Raw genomic sequence first — 22,097 nt, 5'->3', positions numbered from 1 at the left:
AAGGGCGCCAGCAAGGTACATGTTCATCTTTTTTTTAAATTAATTTACGAGCTGAAAAATAATTTAAATATTTTTTCGTATGTTTGGACACTCAGGATCAAACCCTGAAAGTTATAATTGACCTCAAATGGTTCAATTTGGTATGTTTTTATTACTAGGACAAGAAAAAATTATTTTATTACAATCAATTTCAGGTTTTTAAACATTGAAATTATATTACAATTTAACTTTCTCAATTTCCACCCTGAAACTTTTGTTGTACCAGTAAAAACTCTCAGGAAAATCTTTACAATAGGTCGAACTAATTTTTTGGTAAAGACGAACTTATCCAATTATCGTATGTATTATTTATTTAGAATTTGTGTTTATTAAATAGGAACGTCAGTCTGAGCACTCTTATTTGCAACTCGCGCCTCAAATAATTATCACGCGAAATGACGTCATCTCCGACCTCCAACCCGACGAGTTATCGAAAGTAAAAGCGCTATTTAGACGCTCTCTCAACCTCGAGAAGGCAGAGCCTCGGCTCAGCTGACACTTGGAAACGATTTTTGCTGCATTTAAGGTAAAGAAACGTTTTGCGTTGGTCTGTTTTATTGAGAATCATCTATGCTTTTGATTTGGGTTAAAAATTAAAATTTCAGCTCAGTTCTGAAGTGTCTTCACGCACTGACACTTATTTTTGAGCATTCATAAAAAGATTTTCATGAATATAACAGAAAGGGACTGATATTGAAAAGAAATCAATTCATTTAATGATTTAATTTTGAACGTGAAAAATTTAGATATTAAATCGCTTCGGTGAAATCTGAAGGAGGTGCGGAGACGAAGTGTGTGTGTGTTTCTTTTTTAATTTTTATATTTCTGTACACAAATCTACTTGGCTATGTTACTTTAATTTATTTATTCGTGATATTTTCATTGGATTGTGTGAACACGAGAAACGGGTTCAAGTTCACTGGGTAAGCGATAACGCGAACGGGATGTGCAGATCGAGCGCCTGCTTATCGTCCCACAGCGCGGACTTTTAATAATTTCATTCTCTTACACAATCGAGTTGACGAAAATTGAACGAATGACGAGCAAATAGAAATAGCGTGAAAATCATCAGCAACTTTTATTAAAGGGTAGAAATTTTCGAAAGAGCAGTGATTTAAATTAAATGTATTTTCATGTTCAGTTCAAAATATATAAACAATTTAGGACGACATTTTATTTCTGGAAATCCTAATTCGCTTTAAAGAGAATTTAACCGAGTTTTTCAAATTTTTTAGCTCCACTCAGTCTTTTAATTATTTAATTTTAAATTTACTCAGAGAGCTAGACTGAATAAATAAATTTAACGGAAAACATATTTTAATCTTGATCATCGCGAATATATGTTGGTGCTAAAACGAGTCGTTTTAATATGGATTTCTAATTTTTGCTTTCAGATCGAAGACAAAAAATGTCTCCGTTCTTAGCTGCCATCTTTTTGTTCAGCCTGGACGTGGCAAACGCCATTAACTTCACAACCGTCTACGAGTGGGACAAATTCGATTTCATCTGGCCATCAGGAGCGGACACTTCAATCGGACAGATAAAAGATGAATACAAGCCAGGCAATGTTTATCTTGACTACATGGCTATTTTTGGAGAAAGGCTCTTTATTAGCCATGATATGGGTTTTCCCGGAATTCCCGCCTCCCTGGTGTGGCTGCCAACGAGCGGCACGTCGACTGCACCTCCAAAGCTTGCTCCTTTCCCATCCTGGGAATTTCATGTAAGTCTCTGAATTATATGCTTCTATTAAGTCTAAAGTCTAAAATGCAGCCGGTAAAATTCTCAATTTACTGCAATTTTAATTAGTTTACGTACACCATATTTCTTAGAAACCTTTGATTTATTTGATCAATTGGAGTAAATTGTTTGTATTTTTCTTTTGCTAGAAAAAAGACATGTGCGAATCTATTCAAAAGGCCAAAGGAATGGAAATGGACGCTGATGGTCGGTTGTGGGTGCCTGATGACGGTAACGGCAGATGTCGGCCCAAACTTTGGATTTTCGACCTGGTCAACAACGACACAACCGAGCGCGTTCACCAGTTTCCGGACACAGTCATCTCTGGTTCAAGGTACCTGCGTGACATCGTGCTTGACAAATCGCCAGACGATTCTCTTGCCTACATCGCGGACTCTTATTCTGAGCACCTCATAGTTTACAGCCGAAAAATGGACAAATCCTGGTCCGTTAAAACACCAGGGAGAAAATGGGAATCCTTGGCCCTCTCTCCCAACAGGGGAGCGAGAAAGTTGTACCTTGGAAGATATGGTTCCAGAGAAATGTACTCGGTGTCTGTGTCTGAGCTGAAGAACGGAGGTGGAAGCGCCGCTGCTGTTAATTTCATCGGAAAATGGACTGAATACCCTTACAGAATGCTAATCGACTGCGCCAATGTCTTGTATGCCGCCTTTAGATACGAGAATTACGTCTCCAAATGGAATATTTCGGAGCCCTTTCTTGAACAGCGATTTTATGAGGTAATATATCTGCGGAAAAATCAGTAATTTTCAAATGGTTGCCTTTTCAGCGCGTTGCAACAAACATGTGGTTTGTCACATGGGCAAAATTTTAAATAGAAGATAATAACATGGCATTGTCTTTAATATCCTAGAAAAAAAATGAACCATCCTCTCCTGAGATCTTCCCGACTATTTTATGCTTTGTCTGTCTAACAAGATTAAATCACTGCACTCTTTTAGGTCGGAGAACTGGGTGCTCTTTGGCCATTTACTTTTGCTTTGGACACGAACGGCACTTTCTGGATGACGCAGCGAAACGAAGCTAAGGGTTGGTCTAAGTCTAGGCATAAACTTCTCAAAGCTGCAGTCGGCGCCAGATCGTATTTATTCGACACGTCCACAGGTAAATAATCTCCAACTGCGAGAGAATTACGGTTAAACTTTATGCTGAATTTTTTAGATTTACGAAAGTCTCTCTCTTGCTTATAGTCGGACATTTTTTGATAAATTACTCATCAATTTTAGATATTTTCAATGAAAATGGTAGTTGTTGAAATTAAATGATCTATATTTAAAATGGGCTGCCATTTCCACCGGCGGCTGACAGTATTTTGGGCCGGAAGACATTTTTTCTCTTGCGCTTTTTATTTTTTCACCGGTGGCTGTTGGCTGTGAGCGACATATAATTTAAAATACAATTTTTTGGTCTATGCTGAGTCTAATCTCTCTCCCGTTCCTAATCCTTTTGCAGACTTGAAATTGCGTGGCTGACTTTGAAGATGAGAAGAATGGACACCATTTTGATGCAGATTTCGATGGACAACTTCGTTTTCCCGGACAGCAAACAATTTTCTAATATAAAATTAATTTTTTTCTATTTTAACATTGGGGTAGTTCAAAACACATTGAGATGATTATAACGCTTTATGGTTTATCGCCTTTTTCAACATAATAATCTTTTTTCTTAAGAATAGCTCAAGGAAAATAAAAATATATGTATTGCATTATTCCCTATATAATTAAATTGTTGTTTTTTTCTAATCCATATAAAAAAAACTCGGGAAAATCTTACAATAGACCGAAGTAATTTTTGGTTAAGAGAGACTAAAAACTCCCAGCCAATTAACATATTTATTTAGGCATGACGTTTATTAAAGAACGTCAGTCAGAGCACTTTAGCGAATGGCGCCTCTAAAAGTTATCATGCGAAATGACGTCATTTCCGACCACCAACCCGACGGGCTATCAAAAATAAAAGCGCATTTTAGACGCTCTCTCAACGTCGACAAGGCAGCGTCTCGGCTCAGCTGACACTTGGGGAGCGGTTTTTGCTGCATTTAAGGTAAAGAAAACGTTTCATGTAGGTCTGCTTTATTGAGAATCATCTATGCTTTTGATTTGTGTTAAAAATTAAAATTTCAGCTCAGTCCTAAAAACGTTTTTATTGTTTTTATATTCACGAAATGAATTTTTTTGACCATAAATAAAGATATTCATGAATATAACAGACAGACTGGACTGATTTAGAAACGAAATGAATTCATTAATTGATTTAATATTTGCCGCGTAAATTTAAGACACTGCTTCGGTTTTATATCAGAAGTAGAGGTGGTGCGAAAGACCTGTGTTATTTTATTTTTTTTTTAATTTTTGTGTACACAAATCTACTTGGCTAGGTTACTTCAGTTAAATTATTCGTGATGTTTTCATAGGATTGAGCGACCTTGAGAAACTGTGGCAGCGATAAAACGCGTGCGAACAGGACGAGCAGCGAGCAGATCGAGCGCGTTATCGTCCCACAGCGGGGATTTCTATCCTCTCGCTCTTTATTTAACTTTCCAAAAAGAATAAAACGCGAAATCGATTATTGAAGATTTTTTCGAAAATGGGGCAAATTACGGCACCGTTTTTTGGCTCGACCTTGAAACACTGTACAATGCAAGCCTTATGCCCAGCGTTGCCATTTTCTGTCAAGGTTGCGTTGCCGGAATCCGCCCCATTTTGACTCCAAATGGAATGCCACCTATTCCAACCGACGCTGCGATGACCAACACGGGTTTTTTAATGCCCATAGAATAGAAAAATAAAAATTCGACTCTTTCGGGTTTTTGGGTTGGCCGCCGCGACGGCTCCGCAACGCTTTTGTTGCTTTTGATTTTTGCTAAATATTTAAAGAATTCATCAGCTAAATTCAAAACATAAATAATTTTGACCATTGAATATTAATGAATGAACGATTTTCTGAGATTTAACGCAGGCAGAACCATAAATAATGAAGAATTGGAAATTTTGATTGATAAAATTTTGCTTCGGTTAAATCTGGAGCAGTGGAGAAGAAGCGTTTCCTCCGTGATTTCCTTTTTTTATTATTAATATATCTGTACACGAATTGCTCGGCTAACTCTCGATTTTTAACATTCAATAATATCCAGGCCAATTTCATTGATTTGAGCGAACCGGGAGCGAGCGAACTGGGGAAGCGATTACACGAACAGGATGTACAGAAAGATCGAGCGCCTTTTATCGTCCCACAGCGCGGATTTTTATGCTCTCTTACACAATCGAGTCGACAAAAATTGAATCAAATTTAACGTGAAAATCATCACTAACGAGAATTAAAGGACACACATTTTTGATGGGGAGATTTTGAACGTAGACTGCTCATTAAAATAATTGTATTTTTCCATTGTCAGGTCAAAATAAATGAAAATTTTATTTTTGCAACCACTTTTTTTGAAAATCATCGTGATTTATATTCCATTTTCGCTCAGAGAAATATTCAACCAATATATTCCGCAAATTTTAACCGCTCATGCTACCCTCAACCACGACTTCTCGTCGTATTGGTATTCGGCTTACTTTTCATGGGCGATACCCTGACGACCTTTTTCAGAGTCAGAGAGTACCCCGACCTAAGATCGCTCCAGAGTCGTGTTTTTGGTAATTTTTTCGCACTTTCGAGCAGAGTTGGCGTAGATTTTTAACCGTCGTCGCCACCAACCTTCCTCAGGGTTGATTCAACGAGGTTTTTTCAGTGCCGACGCCGACGTTTTTTTTCGGCTACTCCGCAATGCTCATTTCATCGCTGAATTCGTCAACCTTGCGCACGCGGGCGCCGCGTCGACTTCTTTTTGGTTTTAGTGTTTTTTTCTTAACGACGTGGCGCGGCGCACGTTTTGCCAAGCATTTGGCAGCTGCGTGTGGGCAGTGGAGCCCAATGGATAAATTAAATCAATACCACACAATGATTTCGCCTTTTCGATACTAATTGATCAACACGAAAAAGGTTTTATTTTTGTCAAAATTCAATCGCTCGTCCGATCGTCGACCACGAACCCTCGTTGGATACGTCTCGGTCTAGGCTTCAACCTGCCCTACCCTGACGACCTTTTTCAGGGAATCAGACCTGACCTTTGCTCCCGTGCCGGTTTTTTATGCTTTTTTCGGCAATTCCGAGCACGTTTGACGGTGCTCCGCCAAATTTTGTGCATCACGAAATACCACTAACCCTCACCATGTCGCGCCACCTGACCTCGCGATTCGACGTGAGCGGCGCGATTATCTAAGGTCAGTGGCCCGCAGGGCGCAAGACACTCGAAGGACCGAAGATCCTTCTAGCGCGCAGCTTCTCGTAATTGTTGTATTTTGGAGAATTTTGCTATTTTACCTCCGCTCAGTCTTTCAATTAGAGTGCTAAAATGAATGAAGGATTTTAACGCAACAAAATTTACTATTGATCATCACGAATAAATATCGGTGCTAAAACGAGTTTTTAGTCAATTTGATTTTTTTATTTTTGCTTTCAGCTCGAAAAAATGTCTGCGTTCGTTGCTGCCATCTTTTTGCTTGGCCTGTGCCTGGCAAACGCCGTCAACTTCACAACCGTCTACGAGTGGGACGAATTCGATTTCGTCTGGCCATCGGGAGCGGACAGTTCAACTGGAAAGATTAAAGATAAATACAGGCCGGAAAATGTTTATCCTAAATACATGGCTGTTTTTGGACAAAGGCTGTTTCTTAGCCTTAATATGGAATCAGGAATTCCCGCCACACTGGTGTGGCTGCCAACGAGCAGCAAATCGACTGCACCTCCGAAGCTTGCTCCTTTTCCATCCTGGCATTTACATGTAAGTCTCTAAATCTGAATTAAAACCCCTTTTAAGCCTCTATTAAAATAAATTTGGAAAATTTGACGTGAAATAAACTGGCATATGTAATATAAAGTATTTTAACAGTGACGACTAATATGTTGGACGAATTCTTAAATTACTGCGTAATTTTACTGATTAACAGTGAAATCTAATATTTTCTCCCCAATTTTTTCCCTTTTATATATCAGTGAGGTTCAACGCTAAATTATACAGTTGGAATGATTTTCTTTTAATTTTTGGAGTCTGCCTCGTACTGGACGAGACAAAAGGCAGAGAGCATTCCGTCCAGAAAATTATTTTAAGTTAATTAATTTCCTTCTTTAAGAACTTATCGCTAAATTTCGATTAATTAATAGAAAGTCTGCTTAAATTAATAGTAACTGTTTTTATTTCTCTTGCCAGGAAAAAGACAACTGCGAGAATATTAAAGAGGCCAAAGGAATGGAAACTGACACTGATGGCCGGTTGTGGGTGCTCGATGAAGGTAGCAGAAATTGTCCAGGCAAAATTTGGATATTCAACCTGGTCAACAACGACACAATCGAGCGCGTTCACCACTTCCCGGACTCAGTCGTCTCTCATTCATATGATAAAAGGTGGCTGCACGATATCGTGATCGACAAAACGCAAGACGATTATCTTGCGTACATCACGGACTCAAGATCTGAGCGCATCGTTATTTATAGCCGTATAACGGATAAATCCTGGACAGCTATAACACCAGTAGCAGGCAGAAAATGGATTTCCTTGGCCCTCTCTTCTAACAAGGAAGCGAGGCAGTTGTACCTTGGAAGATATGATTCCAAAGAACTGTACTCGGTGTCTGTGTCTGAGCTGAAGAATGAAGGCGGAAGCGCTGCTGTCAAATTCATCGGCGAGTGGAATGGAAACCCGTACAGAATGTTAATCGACAGTTCCAACGTCTTGTTTGCTGCCTTTTTACGGGAGAATTACCTCTCCAAATGGAATATATTGGTGCCCTTTATTCGTGAACAGCGATTTCACGAGGTAAATATTCCCTTTGAGAAATTTTTGTTCTGCCCAACAAATTTTAAAATTTAGTAAGATCCAAAAAATAAAGAAAAAAAGTTGATAGCTTTTATATCACGAAATAATTTTTAACATTGTCGCCTTTTTATTTACACATTGAAACAATTGGCGAACCCTGTTTCCTGTTTTTGGCAATTTAAGGCAGATCTGATGTCACACAGGCAAATTTTCGTGGCAATTTGACTGTAGAAATGTAATTTCAACATTAAAAGTCTCCTTTCATTCCTGACAATTTCTGCTTTCATATCGGCTAACAATATCAAATCTCTGAACTCTTTTAGGTCGGAAATCTGGATGCTGCTTGGCCATTTACTTTTGCTTTGGACACGAACGGAACAATATGGATGGTGGAGCGAAAGGAAACTAGGAGTGGGAATAGTTATAAACTTCTCAATACTGCAGTCGGCGCGAAATCGAAATTATTCAGCACATCCACAGGTGAATAAAACCCCAGAGTACTTTCTATTACGAGGATAAAATAAAATAATATTATTTATTTACGCGTGTCTACACTTTAAAATAGCAAATAACTGCTTTTCAGACCTATAAAATGTTGTTGATTTCGAGTATAGGAAAATAATCTATTTAAAGCTAAATATTTTACTGAGAGACGAGGAAGAGAAACTTGTCATTATGTTATCGATTAATTCAGTTCTTATGGCTTTAATATTCCATTATTTTCCGTCCTCGATGTTCAAAAGATTAATATTTGTCAATAATTCTGTGTTCGTACTTATTTTTCAATTCAAAACCTTAATATTGCTTCAATTACAGTTTCAACGACCCTTGATGAGACCTCAGGACAGCAGGAAATCACAGAATCATCCACATCATCCCTTCGTAAAGAATCCACCCCTCCTCCCTCTTTAAAAACTGGAGAAGCGCAGAGTCTACTCGGAGTCTTCTTTATCAATCTGAGTCCCCAGAGTAAATTTATTGGGAAGACGCAGCCCCGCCCACAAAGCTCTATCTCTCTTCCGTTCCTGATCCTTTTGCAGACGTGTCGTTGCGTGGCTGACCCTGAAAATGGGAAGAATGCAAGCCTCTTTCAGGCACATTTCGATGGATAATCGTCCGGAAATGTCCTTTTTCCAGAATAGAGAGGGGAACCGGGACGGGTTTTTGGTCCCGTCCCAAAAAAATAATCCCGTCCCGTTCCATTTTTTCTCTCGGGTTCGTCCCTGTCTCTGTTAGCTCTTAACCTTGTCCCTGTTTAGTCCCCCCTCGAGCCCTTTCCTGATCCGTAATTTTCAAATTTCTACTTTACTTTTAAAATTAGCTATTTTTGCAGGGTTCGCCAAATTTGCAATGCGCAAAAATGCACCACTGGTTTTTTGCGCCAAAAACCAGCTGGAAAAACCCACCAGTCTCGGGTTTTTCCGCATTTTCCGAATTTAACCCGAAAATAGTCAATTCTCGCTTGAAAAGAGTCTGAAATTTCAGAAAATTATGCAGAGAGTTAAAATTTTTAGTCTCTTGGTGGAACCAGTCGCGGTAATACTGATTTTGGGGATTTTGAAAAATCCCTATTTTTGGTCATCCATCATGAGAATTTTTTATTTTCCATAAAAACACATGTGCTTCGAAAAAAATGCGCAAAATCGCGGAAAAACCTGCGAAAAAGCAGATTTTTTGCTGAGAATCTTAAGGCTTTTAATGCTGCAATTGCTGCCGAAAAAACTGTCCCTCGTCCGATTGTCCCTGTCCCGAAATACAAAATTCGTCCCTCAGGGACGGGACGGGAATCCCCCAATCCCTGTCCCTGTTCCCCTCTCTAGCCAGGAAACACAAACAGTTTTCCGATATAAAATTAAGTGTGTTGCTTTTTAATTGTGGGTTAATTAAAAAACCTACAGATGATCATAACTCTCTATTGCTTAACAGAATAATCTTTTATTTGTAGGAATTTTTCTAGTTAAATAAAAATATATATTGCAATATTCCCTTTATATAATTAATCTGTGTTGGTTTTTCTTTTAATCTAATCCATTTATAAATCTACATAGAGATGACGTTCCTCTCAAAAAGCGTATCAATTCAATTTTTATTAAGATGCTCAAGTTGAAATGAATGACGCTCTATATTTCCTATTGTTATGCAAATTGCTCTGCGCTTTTGTCGAGTCCGTTGCATACATTTTCAACTTCACTGGTGATTTGCGAGGCAGAATTTCTGCTGTGAAGATAAGCGCACACGGCAGCAAAAATCACGGGGCAGCACTGGAGGCTGGAATAATTGCGACTTTCGAGAATATATATCTTCATTTTTAAAAATAAATTAGAGCATTTCTGGTTAGGGGACCCTGAAAATGTCACAAAATTAGTTCAAATAATGTTATTCACATGAGAAAACAAAAAATCACGTTTTTCAAACTTCAAAATCTACAGCCTCCTAAGATTTTGATCTGATCGACTCGTATTGTGTCATAAAATGATGTCGGATAAATTTCGCGTCGACTCTAGTGTCATTTTTTTACATTATCCCTGACGAAAGGTACTGGTAGTGAAGAATAGACAACCTCTCGGAGCCATTAGCTTCAGTCCTTTGGGTGCGTTTTTACAATTCCGCATAACAGATTTATTTAGACATGACGTTTATTCAGAACGTTAGTTGTCCTAGAAATTTTGCAAATGTCGCCTGTAAAAATTATCACGCGAAATGACGTCATTTCCGACCTCCAACCCGACGGGTTATCAAAAATAAAAGCGCATTTTAGACGCTCTCTCAACGTCGACAAGGCAGCCTCTCGGCGCAGCTAACACTTGGGGAGCGGTTTTTGCTGCATTTAAGGTAAAGAAAACATTTATTCATGCTGGTCAAATTTATTGCTACTAATCCGCTACATCGTTGCTTTTGATTTTTGTTAAATATTTAAAGAATCCATCAGCTAAATTCAAAATAAAGTTAATTTTGACCATTGAATATTAAAGAATTAAAGATTTTCTGAGATTTAACGCAGGCAGAACCATAAATAATGAAGAATTGGAAATTTTGATTGATAAAATTTTGCTTCGGTTAATTCTGGAGCAGTGGAGAAGAAGCGTTTCCTCCGTGTTTTCCTTTTTTTATTATTAATATATCTGGACATGAATTGCTCGGCTAACTCTCGATTTTTAACATTCAATAATATTCAGGTCAATTTCATTGATTTGAGCGAACCGGAGAATCGGGAGCGAGCGAACTGGGGAAGCGATTACTCGAACAGGATGTACAGAAAGATCGAGCGCCTTATCGTCCCACAGCGCGGATTTTTATGCTCTCTTACACAATCGAGTCGACCAAAATTGAATCAAATTTAACGTGAAAATCATCACTAACGAGAATTAAAGGACACACATTTTTGAAGGGGAGATTTAGAATGTTGACTGCGCATTAAAATAATTGTATTTTCATTTTCAGGTCCGAATTAATTAACAATTAAGTATATTTTTTAGCATTTTTCAACCACTTTTTCTGAAAATCATCGCGATTTATGTTCCAACATCCAGTTTTTAAAAGGCTCGAATTAAAGAAGGCAAAGCCATCGAGAATTTCGCTCCGGCTATTCCCAAAAAGCTCAGTTTATATTTTCCCTTACTCTGCTTATAATACGGTGCGCGTGCTGATTTTTTCCCATTCTGTCTGGGCGACCTGCGGAGGTTGTGCTCCTCCGAACGTTATTTTGCTGAGCCGGGAAAATCTGGCGTTCCCATCGCAGGGGCCCCGCGAGTAAAACGTCACCCTATCATTCTGGGTAAAAAATTGCCAAATCGGCGTTGATTGTCTTGAAACCGGGCAAGTCGACGCGGGGCGTTGCCGAATGAAGTGCCAGACCGTCAAAATCACCATCCACCCCACAGGACAATTAAGAAATAAAAAAGAATTTTGTTTCTTTTTCCTCCGCTCAGTCTTTTATTTAGAGTGAATGAAGGACTTTATCAAATAATTTTAACGCAACAAAATTTACTCTTGATACTCTTTTTATTTTTGCTTTCAGCTCGAACACAATGTCTGCGTTCGTTGCTGCCATCTTTTTGCTTGGCCTGTGCCTGGCAAACGCCATTAACTTCACAACCGTCTACGAGTGGGACAAATTCGATTTCATCTGGCCATCAGGAGCGGACACTTCAACTGGACAGATTAAAGACGAATACAGGCCGGAGAATGTTCATCTTCAATTCATGGCTGTTTTTGGACAAAGGCTGTTTCTAAGCATTAATATGGAATCGGGAATTCCCTCCACTTTGTTGTGGCTGCCAACGAGCGGCACGTCGACTGCACCTCCAAAGCTTGCTCCTTTCCCTTCCTGGCATTTATATGTAAGTCTCTGAATTAAAACCGTTTTAAGCCTCTACAGTATTAGAATAAATTGGAAATTTGACGTGAAGTAAAACTCGCATTTCACAGAAAGTATAGTATTTCAACAGTGACGTCTAAAATGTTGGACATTAAATTCTCAATTTACTGCCTTTCTGAGGCAAACTCGAAACTTTGAACCTTTATACTCCTTCGAGTTGTTTAGTAAAAATTATTATATACTAAATGACAGTGAAATCGAATATTTTCTCCCCAAATTTTTGGGTTTTTTTAACGATGTTCAACGCAAAATTATCGAATGGGAAATGGTTTAGAAAATAAGTTTTTTTTTTAATTTACGGAGTCTCGTACTGAACGAGACAAAAGGCAGAGATCATTCGGTCCTAAAAATTATTTTTAATGTATTATTTCTTTGATTTTTCATGCTGCTTTAAGAATTTATCTCTAAATTTCGATTAATTAATAGAAATTCTGCTTAAATTAACAGTAAAACACTGTTTTTATTTGTCTTGCCAGGAAAAAGACAACTGCGACACTATTCAGGCGGCGAGAGGTATGGAAATGGACACTGATGGTCAATTGTGGGTGCTTGATGACGGTAGCAGCAATTGTTCGAGTAAAATTTGGATTTTCAACCTGGTCAACAACGACACAACCGAGCGCGTTCACCAGTTCCCGCCCACGGTCGTCTCTAATTCAATAAATGACAGATTACTCCTTGATATAGTGCTGGACAAAACGCAAGACGATTACTTTGCGTATATCACGGACTTGAGATCTGACCACATCACAGTTTACAGCCTGAAAATGGACAAATCCTGGACAGTTGCAACACCAGGGAGACGTTGGATTTCCTTGGCCCTCTCTCCTAACAGGGAAGCGAGACAGTTGTTCCTTGGAAGAGATCGTTCCAAAGAACTGTATTCGGTGTCTGTGTCTGAGCTGAAGAATGAAGGCGGGAACGCTACAGTAAAATTAATCGGCGAGTGGAGCGGAACACCTTACAGAATGGTAATCGACAGTGGCAATCTCTTGTATGGCACCACTACATTCTGCAACTACCTCTCCAAATGGAATATTTCGGAGCCCTTTGCAGAGCAGCGATTTCATGAGGTAAAAAATTCCTTTCAAAAACTGAAATTTCCGTATGCTCGTAATGTGTTAAAATTTTGTAAAATCCTCAAAATAAAGCTAAAATAAGTTCATAGCTCTAATATCAATAAATAAATTTTATCATGATTTCTAACATTTTTACACATTGATACAATTGGTGAACCGTGTTTGTTGAAATTTTATTTAAAGGTTAAAAGTCTTTTTTTATTCCCTTGTTATCAGGTAAAACAAATTCAAATCACTGCTCTCTCTTTTAGTTCGAAAGACTTGATGCTTATCGGCCATTTACTTTGGCCTTGGACAAGAACGGCAATTTATGGATGACGGATAGTGATGAAAGTAGTGGATGGATTGTCAATAAGACTAGGCATAAACTACTCAAGGCTGCAGTCGGCGCTTCCACAGGTAAATTAAATCAAATATCGCGCTTGACCACATAAATTTACTTAATATTTGTCTAAAAAGACGGGTATTTTATGGAAAATAGTCTAAACTGGGTTTCAGATAAATTTAAACTGTGTTTTAAATGATTTTTCTTCATTTTTTATTTCCCCTCTTTTTTACACAATGTCCATTTTTATGCTATTTATTAGCCTATTTTCACGGTGAGACTTGAACTCGTCACAACTTGTTCTGGCAAGCTGAAAGGGTGTTTACCCTCCACCCCTGAGATGCCATACTTTTTTACTATTTTCGAAGGTGTTGAAGAATAGATGCCGAGGGGTGGAAGGTATAGACACCCCTAAACCTGGTCAGGGCAGGTTGGGACGAGTCCTACATACGGTGGGTGGTCTTTGCAATTCTAATGGCTAGAACCCGAGATTCGGAGTTGCTTTTTGAAAAATTCCTCTTCAGTGAAAATTAAATGTTCTCTTGAGAAAATTTGGTCAGTTTTTTCTCTCAGAAGATAAAAAATGTACTTTTGCTACAAAATCAATGATTTTTAAGTCAGTTATTCCATCTAAACTGGCTAAAATGATTTGAATTTTGAATATTTGCTCATTTATTTGCTTAATTTTAAATTTCAGTTCATAAAATATGTCCAATTGATTCAATTTTAGTTTCTGCGACCCTTGATGAGACCTCAGCACAGCAGGAAATCATAGAATCATCCACATCATCCCTTCGTGAAGAATCAACCCCTCCTCCCTCTTTAAAAACTGGAGAAGCGCAGAGTCTACTCGGAGTCTTCTTTATCAATTTGAGTCCCCAGAGTAAATTTATTGGGAAGACGCAGCCCCGCCCACAAAGTTCAATCTCTCTCCCTTTCCTGATCCTTTTGCAGACGTGTCGTTGCGTGGCTGACCCTGAAAATGGGAAGAATGCAAACCTATATCAGGTGCAATTCGAAGGAAACTCTTGCGGAACTGTCCGTTTTCCCGGACAATAAATAATTTACTAATATCAAATAAAGTTTGTTTGCATTTTAATTAATGGTTAGTTTAAAAAACCTAGAGATGATCATAAATCTATATTATTTTGCCTTTTTTCAATTTGTATGAATTTTTCAAGTTAAATAAAAATTTATCCTCTATATAATAAATAAAATTATGTTCGTTTTTCTTATATAATCTATTTTTAAATCTAGAGATCTTGGTCATGTTAAAAAATTTTGTAATAAAGGCTTGCAAGAATTTCTTGAACGTTCTACCTTGCTTTCTTAAAAAAATTGGCAATTTTCTCGAAAAGATGGAATTTAAAATTGACAAGCTTGCAATCAAAATAATATTATCATAAACAGCAGAGCGTAAATTGCTTTAGTTTACCTTTATTAAATATAATAATTTCATGCTTGCATTACGTTTGACATTTTAAATTAAACAGCCAGCTTGACATTTTGCTGTGCGTTAGAAATTCCTTATCGCAATTTGTTTAAAAATCAATGTTCGTGTTAATGCTGAAATGTAAAGCGGTGCATATTTCCTCTTCTTATGCAATTTTCTCTGCGCTTGTGTCGAGCCGGTTGCACACATTGCGAAGCAGAATTTCTGCTGTGAAGCGCACACGCATGGCACTGAAAATCACGGAACAAGTTTTGGAGGCTGGAATGGTGACTTTCGAGGCCAACCACAAAAGGAGCAGACAGGGAAAGCACACGAAAAATGCTCTGCTAGCTCCATTCAGGCCGGGGTACCCTGAAAAAGGTCGTCAGGGTATTCCAGATCGAAGCGCAGACCGAAACTTGTCCGATGAGGGTTCGTGGTCGTCGATCGGACCAACGAAAAGAAAACCATATTTTTGCGAGTAGGAGACTACGCGTGGCGAAAAAAAGACGTGAAACATTTATTTTTAATTTTTCTATGGGCGGAGACCAAAATTGGTGTGTTTGCGAGCCGGGCTAAAAGAATGCCCAAAATGCAGCAGCAAAACGGAAAAAAATTAATCAAATTCCCAATTACCACACTCGAGATTTGAGTTTCTGTTTACTCCCCGCGGTGATTCAATCACAAAAGGGAAAGAAATTGACCAGGAGGTCGGCGGGGTGCTCATTTACGCTGCTCATTGAGGCACCAACAGTAAAAAAGCAAAGTTTTGATAAAATCGCCAAAATTCGCCAATAGCTAATTTTTGGTTAGTATGAAATTTACCTCAGAACTAAAACCTATTTATTGAGAAACGCCTGGCGAGCAATTCATTTGCGACTCTCTCATCGCCTAAAAAATTATCACGCGAAATGACGTCATTTCCGACCTCCGACCCGACGAGTTATCGAAAGTAAAAGCGCAATTTAGACGCTCTCTAAACGTCGTCAAGGCAGCGTCTCGGCTCAGCTGACACTTGGGGGCGTTTTTGCTGCATTCAAGGTAAAGAAAAGGTTTCGTGTTGGCCTCTTTTAATGAAACTCGTCTATGCTTTTGATTCGGGTTGAAAATTAAAATTCCGGACTCTTGGAGCGAAAATCGACTATTTTTGGTTTAAAATACGAAAAATGAGGTGGGTTTTTCCAGACGGTTTTTGCGCGATAACCCAGTGGTGCATTTTTGCGCTTCACACCACTGATGAGAACCCTGTTTCCTACGTGTTTTTTTTTTAATTTTCTGGACTCAAAAACTGCCTGGCTATTTTCTTCATGATATAATTTCATTGGAGTGAGCGTCCGAGATAAACGGGTTCAAGTTCACGGTGGGGCAGCGATAACGCGCGCGAACAGGACGTGCAGATCGAGCGCCTTTATCGCCCCACAGCGCGGATTTTTTGCTTTCGGACCCCAAATGGAATGCCATTTGTTCCACCCGTCGCTGATGACCAACACGGGTCTGCGTACCAATTTTGGGATTTTTCGAAACAATAGAAAAATTAAAATTCGATTTTTTCGTGTTTTTGGGTTGGCCGCAGCGACGGCTCCGCAACCGAGAATGGTTTTATTTTCCGCAAATTTCGACCGCTAGTGCTATCCGCGACCACGACCCCTCATCGGATAGCTATTCGTCTCGGCTCTCATGGGTAATACCCTGACGACCTTTTTCAGGGTACCCAGACCTGAGATCGCTCCAGAGGCACGTTTTTTATTCTTTTTCCGCATTTTCGAGCGCAGAGTTGGCTTCTATTATGTATATTTTTTCCTAACGACGTTTGGCGGAGCGTTTGGCAGCTGCGGGTGGGCAGTGGAGCCCAATGGATAAATTAAATACTACACAATGATTTTTTTGAAAGCCTTTTCGATACAAAAAACAAGGCTTTATTTTTGTCAAAATTCAATCACTCGTCCGATCGTCGACCACGAACCCTCGTTGGACACGTCTCGGTCTACGCTTCAACCTGCCCTACCCTGACGACTTTTTTCAGGGTATCCGACCTGACCTCCGCTCCCGAGCCGATTTATTTGCTTTTTTCGGCAATTTCGAGCACACTTGAGGTGCAAGGCCAAAACGCCAACCCTCGCCAGGTCACGCTCTGGTTGCGTCACTTGACCTCGCGAGTCGACGCGAGTGGCGTGATTCTCTACGGTCAGTGGCCCGCAGGGCGCAAGACACTCGAAGGATCGAAGATCCTTCTAGCGCGCAGCTTCTCGTAATTTTTATACCTTGGAGAATTTTGCTATTTTTACCTCCGCTCAGTCTTTCAATTAGAGTTCTAAAATGAATGAAGGAATTTATCAAATAATTTTAACGCAACAAAATTTACTATTGATGCTCTTCTTATTTTTGCTTTCAGCTCGAACACAATGTCTGCGTTCGTTGCTGCCATCTTTTTGCTTGGCCTGTGCCTGGCAAACGCCGTCAACTTCACAACCGTCTACGAGTGGGAGTGGGACACATTTGATTTCGTCTGGCCATCAGGAGCGGACACTTCAATCGGACAGATTAAAGATGAATACAAGCCAGGCAATGTTTATGCTGCACATATGGCTGTTTTTGGGGAAAGGCTGTTTCTAAGTCTTGATGCGAATCCCGGAATTCCCGCCACTTTGGTGTGGCTCCCAACGAGCGACACGTCGACTGCACCTCCAAAGCTTGCTCCTTTCCAATCCTGGCATTTACATGTAAGTCTCTAAGTCTGAATTAAAAAACCTTTTTAAGCCTCTATTAAAATAAATTTGGAAAATTTGACGTGAAGTAAACTCGCATTTCACAGAAAGTATGTATTTCAAGAGTGACGACTAAAATGTTGGACAAATTCTAAAATTACTGCGTTTCTGAGACGAACTCGAGACTTATTTGAAGCTTCACTCTTTAGAGTTATGTAGTTTCTCCCCAATTTTTGTACTTTTTTTATATCAGTGAGAGGTTCAACGCAAAATTATACAGTTGGAATGATTTTCTTTTATTTTTGGAGTCTGCTCGTACTGGACGAGACAAAAGGCAGAGATCATTCCGTCCAGAAAATTATTTTAAGTTTTCAAAAGTATATAGTTAATTAATTTCCTTCTTTAAGAATTTATCGCTAAATTTCGATTAATAATAGAAAGTCTGTTAACATATTAATAGTAACTGTTTTTATTTCTCTTACCAGGAAAAAGACAACTGCGACACTATTCAGGTGGCGAGAGGTATGGATACGGACTCTGATGGTCGGTTGTGGGTGCTTGATGAAGGTAACAGAAATTGTCCATGCAAAATTTGGATTTTCAACCTGGTCAACAACGACACAACCGAGCGCGTCCACCAGTTCCCGGACTCAGTCGTCTCTCATTCATATGATAAAAGGTACCTGCGTGATATCGTGCTGGACAAAACGCTAGACGATTACCTTGCGTACATCGCGGACTCTCAAATTGAGCACTTCATCGTTTACAACCGAAAAATGGACAAATCCTGGTCAGTGAAAACACCAGGGAGACGTTGGCTTTCCTTGGCCCTCTCTCCTAACAGGGAAGCGAGGCAGTTGTTGTACCTTTTGGAAGATATGATTCCAATGAATTGTATTCAGTGTCTGTCTCTGAGCTGAAGAATGAAGGCGGAAGCGCTGCTGTGAAGTTCATCGGCAAATGGACTGAAGACCCTTACAGAATGCTAATCGATAGATCCAATGTCTTGTTTGCTGCCTTTTTAAACCAGAATTACCTCTTCAAATGGAATATTTCAGAGCCCTTTACAGAGCAGCGATTTCATGAGGTGAAAATTCCCCTTTAAAAATCAAAACTTTGGTTTCTGCCGTACAAACTTGAAAGTTTTATAAAACCCGAAAATTATTTATAAAACCCACCACAAAACCCACAATTTCTGCTTTGTTATCGGCTAACAATATCAAATCACTGCACTCTTTTAGGTCGGAAAACTGGATGATGCTGTTAATTGGCCATTTACTTTTGCCTTGGACACAAACGGCATTTTATGGATGATGGAGAGATATGTAGCTGTGGGTAGGATTAGGGCTTTGAGGCATAAACTACTCAAGGCTGCAGTCGACGCAGGTAAATAACATTCAAGTGCACTTTCCATTGCGAGAGAAACACGGTAAAACTTTGTGCTGAATTTTTTAGATGTAGGAAAATTTCACTTGCTTATAGTTCGACATTTTTGGATAAAAAACTCATGTATCAATTTTAGATATTTTCAATAAAAATTCCAGTGCGTTTATTTTTTGTCCCCAAAGAGAAAAATCCCAGCTGTTAAATTATATATATTTAAAATAGGTGGCACATTTTAATTTTTCACCAGTGGTTCGCAAAAACCCGCATTTTTCCGGGAAATACCCACTGCATTGCAAAAAACTGTTTTTCGCATTTTTTCAAAACACATGCATTCTTATTAAAAATAAAAAATTCTCATGATTGATGACCAAAAGCGGATCTTTCAAAATCAGTATTAAAGCCACTGGTTGCACCAAGAGACTGAAAATTTTCACTCTCAACGTAATTTTCCGAAATTTTAGACTCATTTGGAGCCAAAATCGACTATTTTTGGTATAAATTACGAAAAATGCGGAAAAACTCAAGACTGTTGGGTTTTTCCAGCCGGCTTTTGCACCACTGGTGAACCCTGGTGGCTATAGCGCGTCGCAACTCGGCGTTTGGCTGAGACATCTAATTTAAAATACAATTTTTTGGTCTATGCTGAGTCTAATCCCTCTCCTGTTCCTGATCCTTTTGCAGACTTGCCATTGCGTGGCTGACCCTGACGATGAGAAAAATGCAAACCTCTTCCAGGCACATTTCGATGGACAACCTCGTTTTCCCGGACAGCAAACAGTCTTCTACTGTGAATATCATAAAATAAAAAGTGCGTGTTGCATTTTACTTGGGGATTAATTAAAAAAAAACATAGATGATTATAACGCTTTATGGTGTATCGCTTTTTTCAACATGATAATCTTTAATTTGTAGGAATTTTCGATTTAAATAAAAAAATATATTGCAATATTCCTTATATAATTAAACTGTGTTGGTTTTGTTTATCTAATCCATGTTTTAATCTAGAGATTATCAGTCTAATTTTCTAATAAATGTCTACGAAAATGTATCGAGCGTTCTGCCACGCATAATTAACAATTGTTGGCAATATTTTCTGAAAGATAAAGCTTAATCAAAATAAAACTTTTGTAAACAGGGCCGTAATTTTGTTTCCGTTTATTTAATAAAATAATTTAATGCTTGAATATACGTTTGACGTTTAAAATTAAACAGCCAGCTTGGCATTGCTGTGCGTTGGACTGTCATTTGCTTAATTTGTTAAAAAATCAATTTTCGTGTTAAAGCAGAAATGACAGGCCTTCCGTTATGCAATTTTCTCTGCACTTTTGTCGAACCGGTTGAATACATTGAGAGCAACTCCACTGATACTTACAGCGAGGCAGAATTTTTGCTGTGTAGATTTATTCGCCAACTTGGCGGTGATAATCACGGGACACCTCTGGACAAGTTAGTTGGAGGCTGCAATTGCGACGTGTTCAGGTTGCGTGACCTGAGGAAGGTCGGTGTCATTTGAGGCTAAAAAATAGCCCATAAGTTTCCGCCAAATGTGCTCGAAATCGCTGAAAAAGCATTAAAAACCTTCCGGGAGCGGATTTCAGGTTGGGGTACCCTGAAAAAGGTCGTTAGGGTATCTCAGGCCAACGCCCCGTCCAAGACGTGTCTGATGAGGGTTCGTGGTCAAAGATCGGACAAACGGCTGAATTTTAATAAAAAAACAAAACCATTTTTCGCGTGTGCGCTAGAGAAAAAATTGAAAAAAAAAATTCATTTTAATTTTTCAATGGGTACAAAAAATCTCAAATTCGGATTGCAGACCGGTGTTGGACCTACGCATGCGATGAAACATGCAAGAACCCATTATAGCTCCCCGTCCGGAAATAATTGAATTTTTTATTTTCCATTTTGGCCAATTTCACAATTTGATTGAGTGCATTCGAGTGGCTTTTTATTAATTTTTGTAATTTTGTAGCCACGGATCTCGTGAGGAAATTAGTTTGAATGTCAGAAAACAAGTGTAAAAGGTAAGGACTCGAGTGAGGCGAGACACAAAAATATCAGCATTCATCGGGTGCGAGCACAAAACCAAAACAGAGCGCCGGATGGCCACTATAGACGCCGGACAGACGCGAGCAACGCGGAATTTGCGCTGTCGGCGTGAGCTTTGACAACGCCGTGACAACAGTTGCCTCTCTAAAACACACTGAACCATATAGTAGAGGGAAGCAAATAATTCTCTTGTATTTTGGAAATTAAAACAAGGAGCAAGCGCCTACTTTTATTGCTTGGGTCATTCGAGGCGGCTGCGGCAACACCGCCGCTGTTAAATCTCAGGTCACGTGACCTGAGCAAGGTCAGTGAAGGGAAAGGTCTCAAATCGTGGCCGAGTATTGCCAATGTGCTTGAAATTACTAAAAATAATTGTAACGATGAGGAAATTTATAATTCAGGCACGTGGAAATAAAAAAAGCTGGCTGGCTGGCGCAGATATAAAATACTGTTTTTTTCTAAAATTTCCCAAAATGTTCAAAGGCAACACATTTTTATTAAAAAAAAGGATTTAAATATGATTTTTTGTTCTTTCAGCTCGAATAAAGTGTCTCCGTTGGTTGCTGCCATCTGTGTGGCCAACGGCGTCAAAACTTCATAAACTTCACAACCGTCTACGAGTGGGATGAATTCGATTTCACGTTGTGCCTCCTTCTGTCCTATGTTTCCTTTTAAATCCGAGCGATGGCGCTGAAAACTAAACCTGGCTCAGGTGCTTTGGAAGAATCAGCTGTCTCTTTGCCACCAAATATGAGCTTTAAACAAAAAGTGTCCAATAATAAGACGCACGATGTTCTGTTTGACTAGAGACTTAGAAAACTGATAATAATGTATTTAATATTGAATAATAAAGGATTGGTTATTATTTAGTTAATTAAGACTTTTTGCGTTTTCCCTCTACCACGATTTATTTGAAAGTAAAATACAAAGATTGCAGAATTAACGCTTATAACTACAGAAGATGAAGTACAAAAGAGGGACAAAAGGGGATAGTTGGATTGAGCAGAAAATATGGTTCGTACATCGAATATGTCTCTACACCTACAGTTCAACACAGGAATGGAAAACAAATATTACAGTAGCTGA

The 22,097-nt window shown here is 39.0% G+C and overlaps 4 protein-coding genes across 4 annotated transcripts; all 4 read left to right on the top strand.

The window, feature by feature from the left end:
- The first annotated feature begins 483 nt into the window (after nt 1-483).
- On the top strand, nt 484-3,544 carry LOC135936554 (protein yellow-like). Its single transcript, XM_065479409.1, has 5 exons — nt 484-565; nt 1,434-1,762; nt 1,929-2,519; nt 2,742-2,904; nt 3,253-3,544. The coding sequence occupies exons 2-5, from the start codon at nt 1,448-1,450 to the stop codon at nt 3,270-3,272; spliced, it is 1,089 nt and encodes a 362-aa protein (XP_065335481.1). The 5' UTR covers nt 484-565; nt 1,434-1,447; the 3' UTR covers nt 3,273-3,544.
- Nucleotides 3,545-3,788: 244 nt separating this feature from the next.
- On the top strand, nt 3,789-9,642 carry LOC135936748 (protein yellow-like). Its single transcript, XM_065479686.1, has 5 exons — nt 3,789-3,843; nt 6,308-6,628; nt 7,055-7,660; nt 7,984-8,140; nt 8,477-9,642. Exons 2-5 carry the CDS (start codon nt 6,317-6,319, stop codon nt 8,770-8,772), a joined length of 1,371 nt encoding a protein of 456 aa, XP_065335758.1. The 5' UTR covers nt 3,789-3,843; nt 6,308-6,316; the 3' UTR covers nt 8,773-9,642.
- Nucleotides 9,643-11,688: 2,046 nt separating this feature from the next.
- Nucleotides 11,689-14,640, top strand: LOC135937387 (protein yellow-like). Its single transcript, XM_065480538.1, has 4 exons — nt 11,689-12,000; nt 12,515-13,111; nt 13,369-13,516; nt 14,173-14,640. The coding sequence occupies exons 1-4, from the start codon at nt 11,689-11,691 to the stop codon at nt 14,499-14,501; spliced, it is 1,386 nt and encodes a 461-aa protein (XP_065336610.1). The 3' UTR covers nt 14,502-14,640.
- Nucleotides 14,641-15,834: 1,194 nt separating this feature from the next.
- LOC135936361 (protein yellow-like) lies at nt 15,835-20,100 on the top strand. The gene is made up of 5 exons (XM_065479143.1): nt 15,835-15,915; nt 17,267-17,594; nt 18,065-18,666; nt 18,821-18,965; nt 19,647-20,100. Exons 2-3 carry the CDS (start codon nt 17,277-17,279, stop codon nt 18,497-18,499), a joined length of 753 nt encoding a protein of 250 aa, XP_065335215.1. The 5' UTR covers nt 15,835-15,915; nt 17,267-17,276; the 3' UTR covers nt 18,500-18,666; nt 18,821-18,965; nt 19,647-20,100.
- Nucleotides 20,101-22,097: the final 1,997 nt, after the last annotated feature.

This window comes from Cloeon dipterum, chromosome 2, assembly GCF_949628265.1.
Source record: "Cloeon dipterum chromosome 2, ieCloDipt1.1, whole genome shotgun sequence".
NCBI lineage: Eukaryota > Metazoa > Arthropoda > Insecta > Ephemeroptera > Baetidae > Cloeon > Cloeon dipterum.
This window is presented reverse-complemented; position numbering and strand designations above follow the sequence as displayed.

What these genes read in the sequence shown, in the direction of transcription:
- LOC135936554 (XM_065479409.1), top strand. Translation starts at nt 1,448, where the DNA reads ATGTCTCCGTTCTTAGCTGCCATCTTTTTGTTCAGCCTGGACGTGGCA. An exon ending in TCCCATCCTGGGAATTTCAT is followed by an intron (nt 1,763 to 1,928) that starts GTAAGTCTCTGA and finishes TTCTTTTGCTAG; the next exon opens with AAAAAAGACATGTGCGAATC. An exon ending in TTGAACAGCGATTTTATGAG is followed by an intron (nt 2,520 to 2,741) that starts GTAATATATCTG and finishes GCACTCTTTTAG; the next exon opens with GTCGGAGAACTGGGTGCTCT.
- LOC135936748 (XM_065479686.1), top strand. Translation starts at nt 6,317, where the DNA reads ATGTCTGCGTTCGTTGCTGCCATCTTTTTGCTTGGCCTGTGCCTGGCA. An exon ending in TTCCATCCTGGCATTTACAT is followed by an intron (nt 6,629 to 7,054) that starts GTAAGTCTCTAA and finishes TTCTCTTGCCAG; the next exon opens with GAAAAAGACAACTGCGAGAA. An exon ending in GTGAACAGCGATTTCACGAG is followed by an intron (nt 7,661 to 7,983) that starts GTAAATATTCCC and finishes GAACTCTTTTAG; the next exon opens with GTCGGAAATCTGGATGCTGC.
- LOC135937387 (XM_065480538.1), top strand. Translation starts at nt 11,689, where the DNA reads ATGTCTGCGTTCGTTGCTGCCATCTTTTTGCTTGGCCTGTGCCTGGCA. An exon ending in TCCCTTCCTGGCATTTATAT is followed by an intron (nt 12,001 to 12,514) that starts GTAAGTCTCTGA and finishes TTGTCTTGCCAG; the next exon opens with GAAAAAGACAACTGCGACAC. An exon ending in CAGAGCAGCGATTTCATGAG is followed by an intron (nt 13,112 to 13,368) that starts GTAAAAAATTCC and finishes TCTCTCTTTTAG; the next exon opens with TTCGAAAGACTTGATGCTTA.
- LOC135936361 (XM_065479143.1), top strand. Translation starts at nt 17,277, where the DNA reads ATGTCTGCGTTCGTTGCTGCCATCTTTTTGCTTGGCCTGTGCCTGGCA. An exon ending in TCCAATCCTGGCATTTACAT is followed by an intron (nt 17,595 to 18,064) that starts GTAAGTCTCTAA and finishes TTCTCTTACCAG; the next exon opens with GAAAAAGACAACTGCGACAC.